The sequence below is a fragment of the Doryrhamphus excisus genome, chromosome 1, assembly GCF_030265055.1.
Source record: "Doryrhamphus excisus isolate RoL2022-K1 chromosome 1, RoL_Dexc_1.0, whole genome shotgun sequence".
Taxonomy (NCBI): Eukaryota; Metazoa; Chordata; class Actinopteri; order Syngnathiformes; family Syngnathidae; genus Doryrhamphus; species Doryrhamphus excisus.
Window position 1 is genome coordinate 7,102,494 of NC_080466.1, and position 16,807 is coordinate 7,119,300.

Sequence of the window (16,807 nt, forward strand, 5' to 3'; positions counted from 1 at the left end):
ACAAAGAAATTCATTACATTATTTTTTTTGGCAAACACTCTGACACACTGGTTGAGGACCACCGTTAAACATTAAAGGTAAAGTAATAAAACCATAAAAAAATTATTACGAACAGCGAAAACGTATTCACACGACTGATCAGTGTGCAGCTACACTTTCGCATGATGAGTTTACCCAGGCGGAAGAAAAAGTAGTTCCAACTATCCGCTCGTCACTTCAAGTCTCAATGTAATTACTTTCCAATTTGTTCCTATTAATGATACACATTATTCCTCAAATGACAGAGGTAGCAAAGTATTAACATTTTGATTTGGGAATTAATTTTAGAGTATAATGATACCAGAGGCATCAATATTTAAGTCAGTATTGGATTGTTTGAGTCCCAAAGGAAGCAAAAATTACAATCTCAACATTTGATGTCTTTTATTAACATGAAAACACGTAAAAGGAGCAAAAGTCATGACTGGAAAAGACAAAGTAAGAGAGGTGAAATACAAAGTTTTAGGTGAAGAGCGCTATAAAAGTAACAGCCATATGTTATTCAGGCTTTATCGTACAAAAAAGGACAAATTAACAAAATGTGTGACAAGGATGGAAGCTACTTCACCCTCCTGTCTTTGGCTCGTGCCTTGTCGTGACCTTTGTGGGGGAGGTTGGCATCGCTCTGGTTGAGGGCACTGCGCGTCACGGTGGACATGCCATCCACGAACTTGGTCTTGAAGAGGACGTTGGCGTTGGTGAACATGCCATCCTTGAGGGACACCACCACAAACTGTTGGGGCATAGAAGAAAATGTATAAATAGGAAGGTGTGAGAGTGTCTGTGTCTCACACACACACACACACCCACACACCTGAGAGTGTCTAAAATGTGCGCGGAGCATCTGCCCGATGTTCTGTGTGTGCGAGAGGTCCAGTGCGGCGTCCACCTCATCTAAGATGTAGATGGGAGCAGGCTTGAAGAGCAGCATGGCCAGGATGAGTGACAAGGCCACCAGAGACCTACAGAATGCAACTTGGTGTTATTAAAAAAAACAAACAAAGACCTTCAGCTATCACCATCAGTTCCTGCTGACCTTTGCCCCCCACTCAGCTCCGACAGGTTCTCCTTCCAAGTAGTTCCGAGAGCCACCTTGAACTCCAAGCCATCCAAGACGCCGCAGCCCTGTGGGGGTGCTAGCTTAGCCGTGGCTCCTGGTAGCAAGGTGGAGAAAATGGAACCAAAGTCCTTGTTGACCTGGGACAGAAAACAAGACAATTTAGACCAATCGTAACTTTTCCTCTACTTTCAATGTGCTCCTAATCCTCCTTTTTCATGTTCTGATGTGGCCATCTTTAATTTATCTATAGAATGCCAATAAACCTGGGGGTGAGGCATCAGTGGGCCCATTATAATAATAATAATAATAATAATAATACATTTTATTTCAAAACGCCTTTCAGGACACCCAAGGTCGCTGTACAGAAGATATAAAAACACATATATAAAATACAAGATAAAAGAGAACAAACAATGAATAAGAACATACAATAAAGAAGGGGGCGGCACGGCGGTCGAGTTGTTAGTGCGCAGACCTCACAACTAGGAGACCAGGGTTCAATTCCACCCTCGGCCATCTCTGTGTGGAGTTTGCATGTTCTCCCCGTGCATGCGTGGGTTTTCTCCGGGTACTCCGGTTTTCTCCCACATTCCAAAAACATGCTAGGTTAATTGGTGACTCCAAATTGTCCATAGGTATGAATGTGAGTGTGAATGGTTGTTTGTCTATATGTGCCCTCTGATTGGCTGGTGACCAGTCCAGGGTGTACCCCGCCTCTCGCCCAAAGACAGCTGGGATAGGCTCCAGCCCCCCCCCCCCGCGACCCTCGTGAGGAAAAAGCGGTAGAAAATGAATGAAGGAATGGTCTACTGTCTTGGGAAACGCAAGTGTAAAGGTGAATATAGGGGTGTTATTTCGAGTATAGACAGCTCTAATGTAAACCCCTGTGACCCTCGTGAGGAAAAGCGGTAGAAAATGAATGAATGAATAAATAAGGGGGGGGGGGGGGGGCATGTGACGCAGTTAGAGAGAGTAACTTAGTTTGAACAGATGAGTTTTGAGTTTGGATTTGAAGATGGGAAGGGTGGCAGAGTTATGGAGGTCAGGTGGCAATGAGTTCCAGACTCATTACTACTACTACTACTACTACTACAGTATCGCATGTGCTGATTGGATGAGAGACGAAACCTTCTGCCAGGCCAAATTCAGAGCCTCATTCTTTTTCTGGTCCAGTTCCTCAATGGTCTGCAAGATCTTTGTCTTGTCGCTCTCCACGATCCTCTTCTTCTTCATCAAGTCATTGTACTGCACACAAGACAGACATTGTTGGACTTTCAATCAAAAAGATTATAGAGACAAGTCATGTCACAAAAGTGAGCACAAACCTTGAAAAGATAATAAAAAGTTTATTTTTATTTCCCTCACCCTCTCCTCTGCTTCATTCAGCATGTTCATGGCGCGTTTGTTGACGTTCCTCTCCAGCCTGTTGGTGGTTTCCTGGAGCTTCTTGAGCCGCTGGCCGGCCTCGCGGGGGTTGTTGATCTTAAAGTCATAAGAAGAGTTGGGCTGGCCAAAGAACTGGCGCTCGGACTGGATCCAATCATGTTCCTCCAGCATGCGAGCCACCTGAGAGGACGTCAGACTAGTAAGCATGCTGATGGAATTGAAATCATTGGACATGAACTTGAACTTTTTACCTCATCAGATGCATTCTGGCTGTCTTTGTGGTGTTTACTGACGTTGTGTTCAAGTTCCTTAATCTTCAGCTGAACTTCGTTGTTTTGCTCTCGGATCTTATTGGCCTCCATGGTCTTACCCTGGGTCATTTACGATATATTTTATTTAACTTATTCAACAGACACAGACATCTTCGCTTCAGGGCTTATCAAGTGTTTACCTTCATTTCTTTAAACTGAGCCATGATGATTTCCTTTTGCTTGGCGAGTTCCTCCTGGGCCTTTTGGACTGCCTCCTGCACAGTAACGAGTAACGAATAATGAATAAAGAGCACAGCAGGATACATTTCATTCATTCATTTTCTACCGCTTTTTCCTCACGAGGGTCGCGGGGGTGCTGGAGCCTATCCCAGCTGTCTTCGGGCGAGAGGCGGGGTACACCCTGGACTGGTGGCCAGCCAATCACAGGGCACATATAGACAAACAACCATTCACACTCACATTCATACCTATGGACAATTTGGAGTCACCAATTAACCTAGCATGTTTTTGGAATGTGGGAGGAAACCGGAGTACCCGGAGAAAACCCACAGATGCACGGGGAGAACATGCAAACTCCACACAGAAATGGCCGAGGGTGGAATTGAACCCTGGTCTCCTAGCTGTGAGGTCTGCACGCTAACCTAAAGCAGGGTTCTACATTAAAAACAAAAATGACTTGCCCATGGGGAATCCTTAAGGTGAGAACTACTTGCCCCATGTAAAATGAAGACTGCCATAATGATATCATCTCATTTTTGTGGCATCACATGAGAATCTCAAATAAAGATGAAATTATTCTCATTTCTTGTGGTTGTTTTCCTACATAGATCATGACGTTGCATGGAAATCTGGATTGTCAAGAGACTTCTAGGAACTTTGCCTTGATAAATAAAAAGTACATTTATGATTGAATAAACATTGTGCTTATTAAATAATAAATGACAACAGAAGTTATTGGGTGATTTAATGCGATTCAGTCACCTGTGCCATCATTTCATTTGCTGCCGCTAATAAAATACTTGTTTAGGAGGCACTGGTTCATCACTTTTTTGGTGTTTTCCTTCAGAAGTTGTTGAAGAATTAGACCATGTTGGCAGGGACGCCATGATAGATGTTTTCGTAGTCAAACGATCGCTGATTGGTTGATCGCGAACAACGGGTGTGGGTAAAACGCGGACTGTGGACTGCTGACCGCGGTCTAAATAAACGATTCTGATTGGTCCATTGCAAGTATTGGTTTGCAAATTACCACCGGAATTACACAGTCCGTGTTTTACCAACACCCAACTAGAACCGCTTTAAAAATAAATTCTTAGCAGTATGGCATGCCGAAGTGCACTTGCCCGATGGGAATGTCACTGATTGGATTTACGTGCCCGAATTTTGTTTTAACTTGCCCCGGGCCATCCGTACATCGTTATTGTCGAGCCCTGATAAAGTGCAAAATAATGCTTCTCAAAGCCACACAAAGACAGACGAGACAAACAGCTCATTAATATTAAAGCTACATACACACAAAACGGTGTGTCCCCAAAAGCACTTTCAAACTAAATTACAGCATAGATACATTTTGAACAACATACTATTGTGGAATCTCTGAAATGTATTTAAAACTATTGAAAAACTGTACTGCAGACCTTGTTCTGAGACACTGTGCATGCCATGCTGTCAATCTGCTCCTTGATAGCCTTGGTGGCCTCATCCACAGCTTGAATCTGCTGCTCATAACCAGTCTGCTCCCTCTGCAGCTCCTCCAGCTCCAAGGCCACAGCATCAGACTCCTGCCAACCGGGAAAATAGAAGCTGGGTTTAGATTAGCGGCCAATTGTGGTTTCAGATTGATAATGATGATCCTTTATGTGTGTGTACCTGCTGCTTCTGTTTGAGATTCTTGTTGAAGGCGTCTGCTTTGGCCTTGGCTGCGTTGAGCTTCTTCTGGGCAGCTTTCAGTTCCTTCTCTCTCTCTAATTCTGCATTCTTCATCTTGTCTTCCAGCACTTTGTACTTCTCCTCTGCACGTTTCTGCACATCCTTGGTAACACGCAGAGTCTCCTCGCTCTCCTCTGGTGATAAAATCCAAATGAAAGATTTAAAAATAGATTGCTTCGAGGAGGTGAGTCTTATTAGTAGTCATATTTTTCGGACCGATGGCTTTGCGCAGCCTCTCCAGCTCCTCCTGCTGCTGATGGAAGGAGCTCTGCTGCAGCTTGGCTTGCAAAATCTGCTCCTCCTCCACCTTCAGCTCGTGCTGCTGCTTCAGTTGGCGGTGCCTTGAGGAACACGAACATTTAGAAAATTAAACCACTCCTAATGAGCGCATGTAGTGTACATGAACTAGTGTCAATACTTGTCAGCGGTTCCCTTCAGGCTGGCCAGTTGTTGCTCTATTTCCCTCAGCTGGGCTTCTTTTACATTCAAGTCGCTCTGAACCTGCTTCACCTCTTGCAGGCTGGACAGCACAGATGCAGACTGTGAGCGGGCTCCTGGAGGTGGAAAAAGAGGTAGCATAAGTTAGCTCAATGGCTACAACTTTACTGTACATGAGATCCAACACAGGAATTTTTTCCAAAAATATGCTTTTGCAAAGATCATAATGCTCAAATTCATATAGATAATAGCTATTAATTCACTGATGTTTCATTATTACATAAATAAGGAGAGAATGTCAAGCCATCGAGCGGAAATATACAGAAAAATGGCTAACTATTTGGACTGCTGGAAATAATGTACCAGTATGTGGAATCAAACTATGGAATGGATTGAGTAAGGACCTCAAACAATGCACAACGATGAGCCAATTCAAGAAACAATACAAGCAGTTGATGTTTGCTAAATACAAGGATGAAGAGTCTTGAGCCAGGCATGATGTGCTATATATATATATATATAATATATATATATCACTATATTGACACTTACTATGGTACACATTATGTCATTGGATGGTCATATTACCTCGTACTTCGGTACGAGGTGCATTATTAAAAAAAAAAAAAAAACTTAAACTGTATTATGGAAAGCAGGAAGTGAACAAATGTAACAGTTACTGATTGTAAAAGTACCAGATGGAGGGGTAGGATTTAATAAGCTTTGCTTCTTCCTACTCCTTTTGGACATGTGGAACTGTGAACTGATTATGGGATGCACGTTCAAATGAAATAATGGGTCCTCTGTGTGAGCATAAGCATTGGAATAATTTGGGGAAAAAAAACACTGTATGCTTTCTTCTCCCTCTCACCTCCACTCAGAGTTCCTTGTGGATCAAAAATGTCTCCTCCAAGAGTGACGGTCTTGGTCATCACCCGCTTGTCAAAAGCCACCCTCTTGGCGTTGTCTAGGGTGTCGCACACCATCGTGGAGCCAAACACGTACTCCATGGCTTTGCGTACGTCAGATTCGTAGCCCACCAGGGACAGCGCTGTGTGGACATTGTCTTCTCCCACCTAGAAGCAGCAAGTGGAGATGTTGGTGAAGATAACTAAAACTGTGCCAGAAGATACATTGAAGAAACAACCATGAAGCGGTCGCCTGTGTTTAATTCTTTTGAAATTGTACTTTGCAGTACTTGTTCTTGCCATTAGAAAACGTTAATAGCAATTTTATAGCCAGCCAAGCAGGCACCATCCAGAAGAAAAGGGACAAAAAACTCATTAATGCCAGATGGTCTTGCTTTTCTCACCAGGTTCTTGGCAGCTTTGACCACTCTGTCATCCAGCGTCTTAGCTGAAATAGTGTTCAGTGGAATGATGGTGTACCTCCGCTGCAACTCGCCCTTTTCCAGCAGCTTTTTACCAGTCACCTAAGCAAGCACAAAGATGCACAAAAGACTTTCAATATGAGAGGAAACAACAAAAACTTAACGCATATATCTTGCAAGCTCACCTCTGTGTCGACGACAATGTTATACAGTCGTCCTCCGGCTACCACCTCTAGGGCGGTCGCATAAGAAACATCGCTGACTGAGATCAGGTTCGCCAGCAGCCCCTTCACTTTGCTGCGGTTCCATCCTGATTCAGGGTCTCTGAAAGACATTTTGACAAAAAATAAATATGTACTGTAGCAAAAAAGAACATTTGTTGTGGCATACTGTATAGAGTCTCCAAACGTCAGGCATTGGCATTTTGGTGCTGAGACATCACTTTGTTTTACATGCTGCCACATAGTGGCAGTACACAACTTAAATAGTTCAGTTAAAAAAAAAGGGTAATGTACTTCTTCTCAGTGCAGGGATGCAACTACGTGTTACTTCATCAGTCGGCCAAATCTAGTAGTGTTGCAGTTAATGTGGGAACAAACACAGAGGAGAAATTGACAACAAAAGGGGCATTTTCAATGACGTTTATCCTCAAAGCCCTGGAAGACAGAAGTTGGGACGAGATAGAACAGCACCCTGATGATCCAGAGTGTCCATACTGTAGAAATAAAGAGCCACTGACAGATGCAACCACCATCACTATGCCGACAGTGCACTATTGCCATTTATACAGTGGTACAGTACCTTGACATACGAGAGTCCCATCAAAGAAGGTGTTTTTATACACATAGCAACGGCTGCAAGTGAATTTATTAGCGTCATTACTATTATTTATTAATGTTTGAGCAGGAACTTCTGTGCTTGTAAAAGAGGACAAAATAAGGCCTGTATGTTGCTATTTAGGTCATGTGTTAAAATGTGTTTGTGTGTAAAAGAGTGCTTAAAAGTGAAGCATGAGCTATAACCTGACTGCGTTACATGGGCTTCTGTAAACGGCTTACACCCTTTTTTCATTTCACTTTCAGGTACTAGTTGGGTGTTTTTGTAAACCTTCAATTGTGATGTTGGTCACAATTATATTCTATTTATGATTTGCTTTGGGAGAATGTTATTTAAGTGATGGACAGTTTACTTTACCAATATGTACTTTGTGCATTTTCTGTCTGTTTTTTATTGATGTTCATTTTGTGTTGAGTAGAACAATCAATAAACATTTGGATAAAGCAAACATATTGTCCAGTCCCATGTTGATAGGAGTATTATTATTGTTGATATATTTTTTTAATTCTATTGGTGATTAATTACAGGTTAAGTATGGGCAAAATGTCATTAAATATTTTCATCAATTGACAGCCCTAATACGTATGTGTGTGTGTGTGTGTGTGTGTGTGGACTCAACCACAGGAATAATCCATCCATTACTATGCTACTTATCCTCATTAGGGTTACGGGCGTATGCTGGAGCCTATCCCAGCTGACTTTGGACAAGAGGCAGGGTACGCCGTTTAATTTCATTCTTGTATTTAATCTTCTTGTTACTTGTTATTTTATATGGTCCTTCATGTGTTCTGTGCACAGTGTGAGTGACTTCAGTTCAATGAGATTATTAAGGTATACGTTCCGACTACACCAAACGATACTTGAAACCAGAGAACCAGTTTATTTTTTACATAGCTCAAAAGATGATGTACAGGTGACTTACTTGTAGTCAAAGCGCAGGTTCGGGAAGCGAGACACAAGCCGCTCATAGGTCTCTTTAAGATGAGCAACCTCTCTGGACAGCTGTCTCCTCTTCTCCAGAAGACTTTCCTCCTTCCCATCTGCATGTACATGAAGACACAATCATCAAACGTCAACATAAACACGGTAAAAAGACACTCTGGCAAAGTACCTTCATATTTGAGTTTGGCAAGCTCAGCCTCTAATTTCTCTCTGCTGCTTCTGATAACCTGTAGGCTGTCCTGGTCCTTTTTATAGCCACTGTCCATCTTTTTCACCTCGGCCTGCTTGGTCTTCAGCTCAGCCTGAGTGTGCTTAAGCGTCATTTGTGCCTTAGAGGACAGAAAGTGTAGAAGCATTTCTTAAGACAAGACGTGGTGCTGAAAAACAATAAATAGTTTTTTTTTTTAATCAGTTTGTCCTCACCTGTTTGGCCTCAGTATCAGCCTTACTTATGTCATTCTTGCAGGCCATCATCTGACTGGCCAGCGTGGCCTCCTCTCCATCCTCATTGGTAGACAGGCCGGCAGACACAGCCTTAAAATGTTGCTCTGCTGCCTCCAGGTCTGCGCTGTCCTTCTGGCCTTCCTCCTTTAGAGCCTGGAGTTTCTCCATCACCTTGGACACCTCTTTTTCTTTCACCAAAAGCATCTTCTTGTCCTAAAAAAGGAAGGAACAGCTCAACATGAACTTCCCAAAGGCTGTTAGCATTATGTAGTGCGGAGGATAACGTAGAATGTGGTCATGTTACCTCCTGCATATTCTTGACAAGCTCTTCCCTCTTCTTGGTTTCATCTTCAAGGTTCTGTTTTTTCAGATCCAGGGCACTTTGAGCTTTGGCATCCACGCGCTGCACGTTGGCCAGTGTTTCCTCCAGAGATTTTAATACGCCATTCACTTCCTGAACATTAGCAAAACAAAGATTTGATGTAGTTGTCTTGAAAATACTAATGTGTGATAAAAACGATATGCAATAGAACCTATATAAAATTGTGCCATGACAAAAAATTTACTGCAACAAACTGTAACACATTGTCAGTAAACTAAGTCAACAGGAGATGGTGAAAAAGACAACATCCATCAATTTGGGCTTGGTTTGTATTCATACTATTCAACCATCAGCAGAAAACTATACTCTGCAGAGTGTGTGGGGCAACAATTCCGGCAAAGAGAGGTAAAACCGTATGACCGGATTTGTTTTACCAATTGCTATTGCACAGTTTTGCACTTTTTTGCCGTCTTTGGCAGGGGTGTCCAAACTTTTTTTGCACTGTATGTTGAAAAGTTCAAGTTCCTTTGAGTGTACCTGGTTTCTTTTGGCCTCCAGTTGCTCAATCTGGGCCGAGAGCTCCCGTACTTTGCTTTCGTTCTCGGTCAGGGCTGCTTGCATCTTAGCAATGTTGTCCTGCATCACTTTCAGATTCTCTGCAGACTTCACCTTGGTCTCCTCAGCGCACACAAACAACCAGGCCACGTACAAGCGTGACAGGTGTTGGATCTCACGCATCAGTTTTTGGTACTCCAGGTACGACGATCGCTCCTGCAAAGAAGAATTGGGTCACACAATACTTCTTTTTCTAAGCCTGATTTAAGATTTAAGCTATTTCCCATTTTTTAAGAAAATATAGTCTGTGGGAAACCTAATCATTTGAACATACAGTCGAGACAAATTAGATGCCATGATGCACTCTCCACCCGCAGATGGAGATAACATTCATGCAAAATGTTTGATCTTATTTCTCCATCTAACAATCAAGCTAATTAGTCAGCTATTGTGACAATATGCAGCAATAATTACCAATAAAGACTTCATTTAGGCATTTAAGGTTATAAATCAAACTGAGCCTACCTCTTGTAGTTTCTGCATGGTTGGAGTAATTTCTTCATCCAGAATCTGAAAAAAAATAAAGAAATGTTGTTAATGTTATTGAGAAATACAGTAGAACCTAGGTTAACGCCATTACAGAAGATACGACTAAAACCAAAATGTACACTAACCAAGTAAATTTTCCCCATATGAAATTATGTAAATTCAATTCATCAGTTCGAGACAGCCAAAAGTCAAAAGCACGCCAAAAAGGGCTCCACTGAATATGACAATAAAGAAACATACAGTGTGAATCTCCTTCAGCTTGGCTTCTTTCTTCTCAATGGTCTTCTGAGCACTAATCTTTTTACACTCGTACATCCTGGTCCCTGCAGCTTCTTCGATCATAGCAAGGATCTGCAAGAACACAATGGAAGAATCAGCGGAAGAGTCCAACTGGGCCGATTTGATCCAGTATTGGTATCTGGTTCCGATACTAACTCAATTCACGTATTGGGAATTGCCAATACACCTGCGGAAATTTCCAATCCATGAGCCACGGGTGTGCTTTAACGTTAGCAGCACACATCGCTAGATAAATATCAGCAAACGTAACCACAGAGTATCAGCCGACATAGCCGTCTTAACATACAGTATGCACTGCAAGAGTTCTGTGGCCATGAACGCATCAGGCTGAGGGCTTGTGTGTATGTGTGTGTGGGGCCCTCACTCCATGTTTGACAGCTACAATGATTTATTGATTTTCTTTGTGCTGTAGTTGCATACATATTAGCTCTGATATCAAAATTGTATCGGTATTGGCAAATATCCAAATTTACCAAAACCCAAAAAAAGGGGTATTAGTGCATCTCTACTTTGGATATGTTGGATATGATATTACCTCTGGTGGCTTCATGTTCAGAATTTTGGTGATCCTTCCCTAAAAGGCAAGAAATAAAACAACATGCATGTCAGTTTATACTATGATGACAGAAACATGTGCTCTCAAGACTGACCTGCATGATGAGGAAATGTGGGTTGTTGACATTGAGGCCAACAGAGCAGAACAGGTCTTGAACTCTGGTGTTGTTAGCATTGACACCATTGATGACATACCTGTTCCGGCCACCGATTACAACCTTGAAGAAGAACACAGTTATTTACAGCAAAAGACATCCGCGGAGCACTGAGTCACATGCAGCGGGTATTTGAACAGAGCACAGAAAGGTTCCGATGTGGCGAAAGCGTACATTAAATGTAAATTTTAGAAGCTTTTTGTGAAAAAATAGCAGAATGTAAAAATGACCAATGTGCTCAACCCAGCATACAGAATTTTGGAATATTTCAACAGGTCATATTTAGTCCAGACCAGAGTAACAAACTGATGCTAATGATGCTAATTTTAAGATAATTGTGATCTATGACGCAGAGTCATCAAACAACAGTCAAGCAGGTCAGAAATATGATAATAAATTGCAATCAATGAAAAGTACTTTAACTAATATTAGACAGATTAAAAAATGTCATCTTAAATTTTTTTTTCAACAAAAAGTTAGGGATATTCAGCTGGTCTGGAGCAGGCTAACACCACAGAATAAAACTTAATGGTAACTTATGTCACAACATATTCCACTTTCCCACTTTGGTGCAACCAAATGATGGATAAATTGAGCCAAGATAACCAAGATATCCTGGCTTAATTCCTTACTCTAGTTTTGTGCCATAGGCCCCTGTACAGCCCTGACATAAATAGACAAAAACAGTGAGCTGGCATTTTTCAACTACAAACCGAATTACCGCATAGAACCCATAGCAGTCATTTGTTGACAAAATGTTGACGTACTGACGTTTAGGTGACTCCCAGTGTCCTGTATATGTTGATTTGTCATTCCCCACCTGTCTGGTGACTGTGATTTCATCGTGGGTCTCAAATCCCAAAGGACTCTGGCTTTTGTTCGAGTTGTCAAATGTGATGGACACAGTGGCTTTGGTGATACCACCCTGTCCATTTTTGTAGACGAGGTCCTGAAGGTTGGAAGCTCGAACCTTTCTCAAATCAAACGGCGTGATTACTAACAAACTCACATGAAGGCCAAACGCAATTTAACGAAGTCATCTCAGTGGTACTTACGTGGGAAAGGTTGGTAATGCCTAGGAGAAAACATATGGAGTCCAAGATGTTCGACTTGCCGCTCCCGTTTAGACCAGTGATGGCATTGAAGAGAGGGTCGAAGCCGTTGATCTCTGTCCGGTGTGCGTAGGATTTGAATCCTTCGATGACGATTGACTTGATGTGCATTTCACAGCCGACCCCTGTCTAGCTCCTTCTGAGCACTGCTTACGGTATTTGGATGAATATAGATGTTACAGTAAGTACGGGATCGACCAACTTACTGCCGCTGTTCTTCTCACTTGAATTTTGGCGGTACACGTTGAGTCCCAAGGCCCCCCTCTTTACGCCGGTAAAAAAGAGTAAATATTCTTTCACTTATATAGCGACACACCAAACATGAAATAAAAATACTAACCACAATATATTATATGTTATTGTATAATTATTAATCTAGAAATGTTGACTGGTTTGCTTTGTATTTTATTTGGTGATAGCAGCCATCAGGCATATCTCAGGACAGCTAACAACAACTACGTAGTGTTGTGAATGACGTCTCACACAGAATTCAAAAGAGATGCAATGGAACCAGTACTTTTCTGTGTGTAATAATCAAATAGAATATACAACTAGGCTGCAGTGGTTAGCGCGCAGACCACACAGCTACGAAACAAGAGTTCGATTCAACCGTGGCCATCTCTGTGTGGAGTTTGCATGTTCTCCCCGTACACGCGTGGGTTTTCTCCGAGGACTCTCCGGGGATTCTACGATATCCCTGCATCACGCCGTGTCTGTATTAGCCCTTAGATGTGAGGAATACAGCTAAAATATTAACATGCTAACAGATATCATGTCAGCACCAAAAGTGCAGAGAAAACATTCCTACGCCATGTGTATGTAGGCGTTTAAACAGGAGTAAAATAGCCAAAATTCCAACATACTAACAGTTACCATGGTGACACCTAGCAAGATAGCACTATGTGGCCAAGTGTGTATTTTCATTTAGATATGCATAAAAACTCAAAACAGCTAACAGTTAGCATGGTAGCATCTAGCGAGAAAGCACCAAGTCCAAAAAAGTGTTACGGCAGTCCCATAGTGTCCCTACATCATGCCATGTGTGTATTTGCCTTTAGACATGAGTAAATTAGCTAAAATGCTAACACACTAACAGTTATCATGCTGGCACCTAGCAAGAGAGCCTCAAGTACCCAAAGTGCCAAGGCTGTCCTATAACCTCCCTGCATAATGCCATGTGTGTATTTGCCTTTAGACATGAGTAAATTAGCTTAAGTGCTAACATGCTAGCAATTAGCATGCTAGCACCTACAAACATAGCACCATGTAGTGAAAGTGATCAGGCACTCCTGTCGTGTCTGCACATGATGTCATGTGTTGTTTTACAATTGCATGCAGTACTAAAGGGCAGAGAGGTAGTGAGGTGAGGGTCGATATCAAACTATCGATTTCTGACATGATGATACACAGCTTAATGCTGTATGAAAATGTTGATATTTTGATACTCCAGTCGTTTGAGGTGACTGCAGTCTAGAAAGATAGAACTTTTCAATCTCATTGTCATAGTGCATTTCTACACACAGTCGTCTTAAAGGGAGGGTCTTGGAGGAGGAGTAGAAAAGGTGTCAACGTCCAACGAAAAAACACAGAGAGACTTGAGAAGTTTGTCGAAAAAATGAGCCATTAATCACGTTTCTACGTGACCGTTAATGGCTAATCTACAAGGCTGTGAAAAGCTTTCTTCAATTGTCATTGTTCACTCACAATGTAACGCCGGGCTGCTGGCTTTCAATCAATATTTTTTAGATTTGTCCGCCAGGTAGAGCTGCTTTTCCCATTAAAAGCGTGCAGCACCTTTTACTGTTTTATGACCATTGTGCTACAAAATTGCTTTTCTGGGGCTACTGCTTGAAGACACATGCAGTATCAAGAATTTCAAAATGATTTAATTCTCACAAAAGTGAATACAACAACTTTTTTTACACAAAGCAGGTGAAAGTAGATTATACACTTGGAACCTGCATTTGCCATGAACATAGTAAATTTTGCAACTCAGCAATAGAATGCTAAAAAATAACATTGCCAAAGCCTGGGTAATGCAACACAAGTGTACATGAATTGAGTAAACATGTTAGAGCAACACACATATACACAAGTCATTGTGCAGTTCCATTAGGCATCCAGTGGCACAGGACACATGGACAGACATACCAAGTTGAATGCATAGAAGCATATCTGTGATAGCACCACACAATCTCCTCTGTTGGAGTAGAAGGATGTGGGCTTGATGTAGGCCCAGTCAAAGTTGTGCAGGTTCAATGGCCTCTGACAATACTGCTCGCTGAGAGCAACCAACGAACGCACAATAGCGTATTTGGCTGAGCAGCTGGTGGCTTGCACTGTACGCACCTTGCCAAAGTGGAGCAGGAAACACGGGTCATCCTGCAGGAGAGATACAACAATCTTAAATCAGTTATAAGTGTATTATTCAGTGTTCTCTGATTGTTAAACACTCAATGTTTTCTGCAATATAATTTACTTGGTAACAGCAAAAACTGCATATATCTTGTGGTTGCTGCTAGTGTTGATTTATTTATTTCAGGTGTGGTAAACCATAGCTGACATGAGGCAATCAAGAAAATGTGACAAAGATGAATTGACAGCAGTTTTGATTAACATGATCATGGATAATGTGGTGTACAATCGTGGAAAAATGGTTTTCTTTCACAAAAAGTAATCAGCCATACAGTTGAAAAACCAGCATATCGAGAAATGCTGCAAATGTTTGAAAGAATTGCCTCTGAGAAAATACGCGCAACAAACACCAATTCCACAACTTTACTGAATGAAAGATTAAATATTAAAAGAAATATTGCATTATTATGAAATTATAAATTATCTTAACTCATTCGGCTCCGGGGGTGGATGAGTTCCGCCCAGAATTCCTCAAGGCTCTGGATGTTGAGGGACTGTCTTGGCTGGCACGGTCTCTTCAACATTACGTGCAATTCGGGAACAGTACCTTTGGATTGGCAAACCGGGGTGGTGGTCCCCCTCTTTAAGAAGGATGTGTTCCAACTATAGGGGGATCACATTCCTCAGCCTCCCTGGAAATGTCTATTCCAGGGAGCTGGAGAGAAGGAACGACTGTTGGTCGAACCTTTGCTACAAGAGGTCCAATGTGGTTTTTGTCCAGCTGGGAAAAGGCCCCAGGGCAGATCTGGGACACGCTGGAGGGACTATGTCTCACAGCTGGCCTGGGAACGCCTTGGTGCCCTCCCGGTGGAGCTGGAGGAGATGGCCGGGGACTGGGAAGTCTGGCTTCCCTACTGAGATTGCAGACCCGGATAAGCGAAGGAAAATGGAAGGATGGATTAACCAATTCACAACCAAATACGTATTAACAACTCGCTCACTTAAAATGTATTTATACATTTTAATTCAATTTTGAGAAGCACAAAGATGTGATGATGCAACTCCACAATAGAAGAGCTTATGTTTGATGCAGTTTTAACCTGAAAAAACGGCCACAAGGTGGCAGAAGTAAATTTTCTAAGAGTTTGATATGCATCTCTCCCATAGAAATACATGCACTGCAGCAACGCGGAAGTGAAAAGGCATCTCGCTGTGTAGCGCGAAGGAGGCTACGCATTGAAGGTAAATGTTAAAGTTGCACGCGTGCACAAACGCATGTTAACAGGATACATCAAAAATTGTATTTTCAGTGGGACTGCACCAGCTTTTTGTTATTAGGAACAAATGTAGCACTTTGCCAGTTTAGGCTAACTGGAACGGAGATGGCAATTGTAAATTTAAAAAACGAATATCCTCTGACAAATTTGACCTAGATACATTTAACACAGGGCTTGAGGCTTCAAAAAAACAACTGAATGGCACAAAAAACTCCGGACTATTTTAGGGGCTAACATTTCAGCAACTTACCACATCAGGGTCACGTCCATCCACCAGAGTCAGGTCTTGCAGCGACCAGGATTCTATCCTCCTGTAGGACTCCTGAATGCTGGACCGCTTAGTGTGGTGTCCTCGCTTGGATCCGGATTTACCGGGTGTCTGTGTCATCTGGCATCGCACTATACACAACTGCACCAACCTATTTTTGGCAACTGCAGAAACATGACAACACACTTTGACTACTTTATTTAGCTATACATATGTAGCATGACTGCAAACACAATAATATGCCTTGTCAATCAAAACTGGGATTTGTTATCTTTGTCAAGGCAGAATTGATGCTACAGCAGCTGTAGTGATCCAGTGACATTGTGCAGTGGTTATAACATAAGGACTTGTCAGTATAGACCACAGACGTGGACTAACAATGCCTACAAGGATTAAAGATGTTTTACTGTTATTACTGCATTATTAGATCATGTGAAAATTGATGTTACAACAATAACAGTAGCAGCAAACAAAGTTTCTTACCCGATACACAGAGGAAATGTCTTCCAAGCGCTGGTTCCTCAATCTCAATAAATTCCACCAGTCTCTGTTTTGCAGGTCGGAATAGAACCCTCTGCATCTCCTCCCTCAGAAGAGACGACATCACCAGAGTGTGCAGAGGACCACAATCACGGCCAAAGGAATCCTGTAAATGTGGCCAAAGGAATATACAAAGATGTAA

The 16,807-nt window shown here is 42.1% G+C and overlaps 2 protein-coding genes across 2 annotated transcripts; both read right to left on the minus strand.

Moving 5' to 3' along the window:
- Window positions 1–398: 398 nt before the first annotated feature.
- smc2 (structural maintenance of chromosomes 2) lies at window positions 399–12,496 on the minus strand. The gene is made up of 25 exons (XM_058085679.1): window positions 12,169–12,496; window positions 11,934–12,083; window positions 11,054–11,176; window positions 10,939–10,977; window positions 10,344–10,454; window positions 10,080–10,124; window positions 9,537–9,770; window positions 8,982–9,131; window positions 8,657–8,890; window positions 8,403–8,562; window positions 8,214–8,331; window positions 6,640–6,778; window positions 6,437–6,556; window positions 5,996–6,200; window positions 5,105–5,240; window positions 4,903–5,027; window positions 4,627–4,820; window positions 4,395–4,538; window positions 2,937–3,011; window positions 2,737–2,856; window positions 2,465–2,665; window positions 2,228–2,344; window positions 1,076–1,236; window positions 854–1,001; window positions 399–772 (listed from the first exon to the last, which is right to left on the minus strand). Exons 1-25 carry the CDS (start codon window positions 12,334–12,336, stop codon window positions 599–601), a joined length of 3,591 nt encoding a protein of 1,196 aa, XP_057941662.1. The 5' UTR covers window positions 12,337–12,496; the 3' UTR covers window positions 399–598.
- Window positions 12,497–14,262: 1,766 nt separating this feature from the next.
- On the minus strand, window positions 14,263–16,774 carry exoc1l (exocyst complex component 1 like). Its single transcript, XM_058083460.1, has 3 exons — window positions 16,609–16,774; window positions 16,108–16,289; window positions 14,263–14,607 (listed from the first exon to the last, which is right to left on the minus strand). The coding sequence occupies exons 1-3, from the start codon at window positions 16,727–16,729 to the stop codon at window positions 14,338–14,340; spliced, it is 573 nt and encodes a 190-aa protein (XP_057939443.1). The 5' UTR covers window positions 16,730–16,774; the 3' UTR covers window positions 14,263–14,337.
- Between the last annotated feature and the right edge of the window lie 33 nt (window positions 16,775–16,807).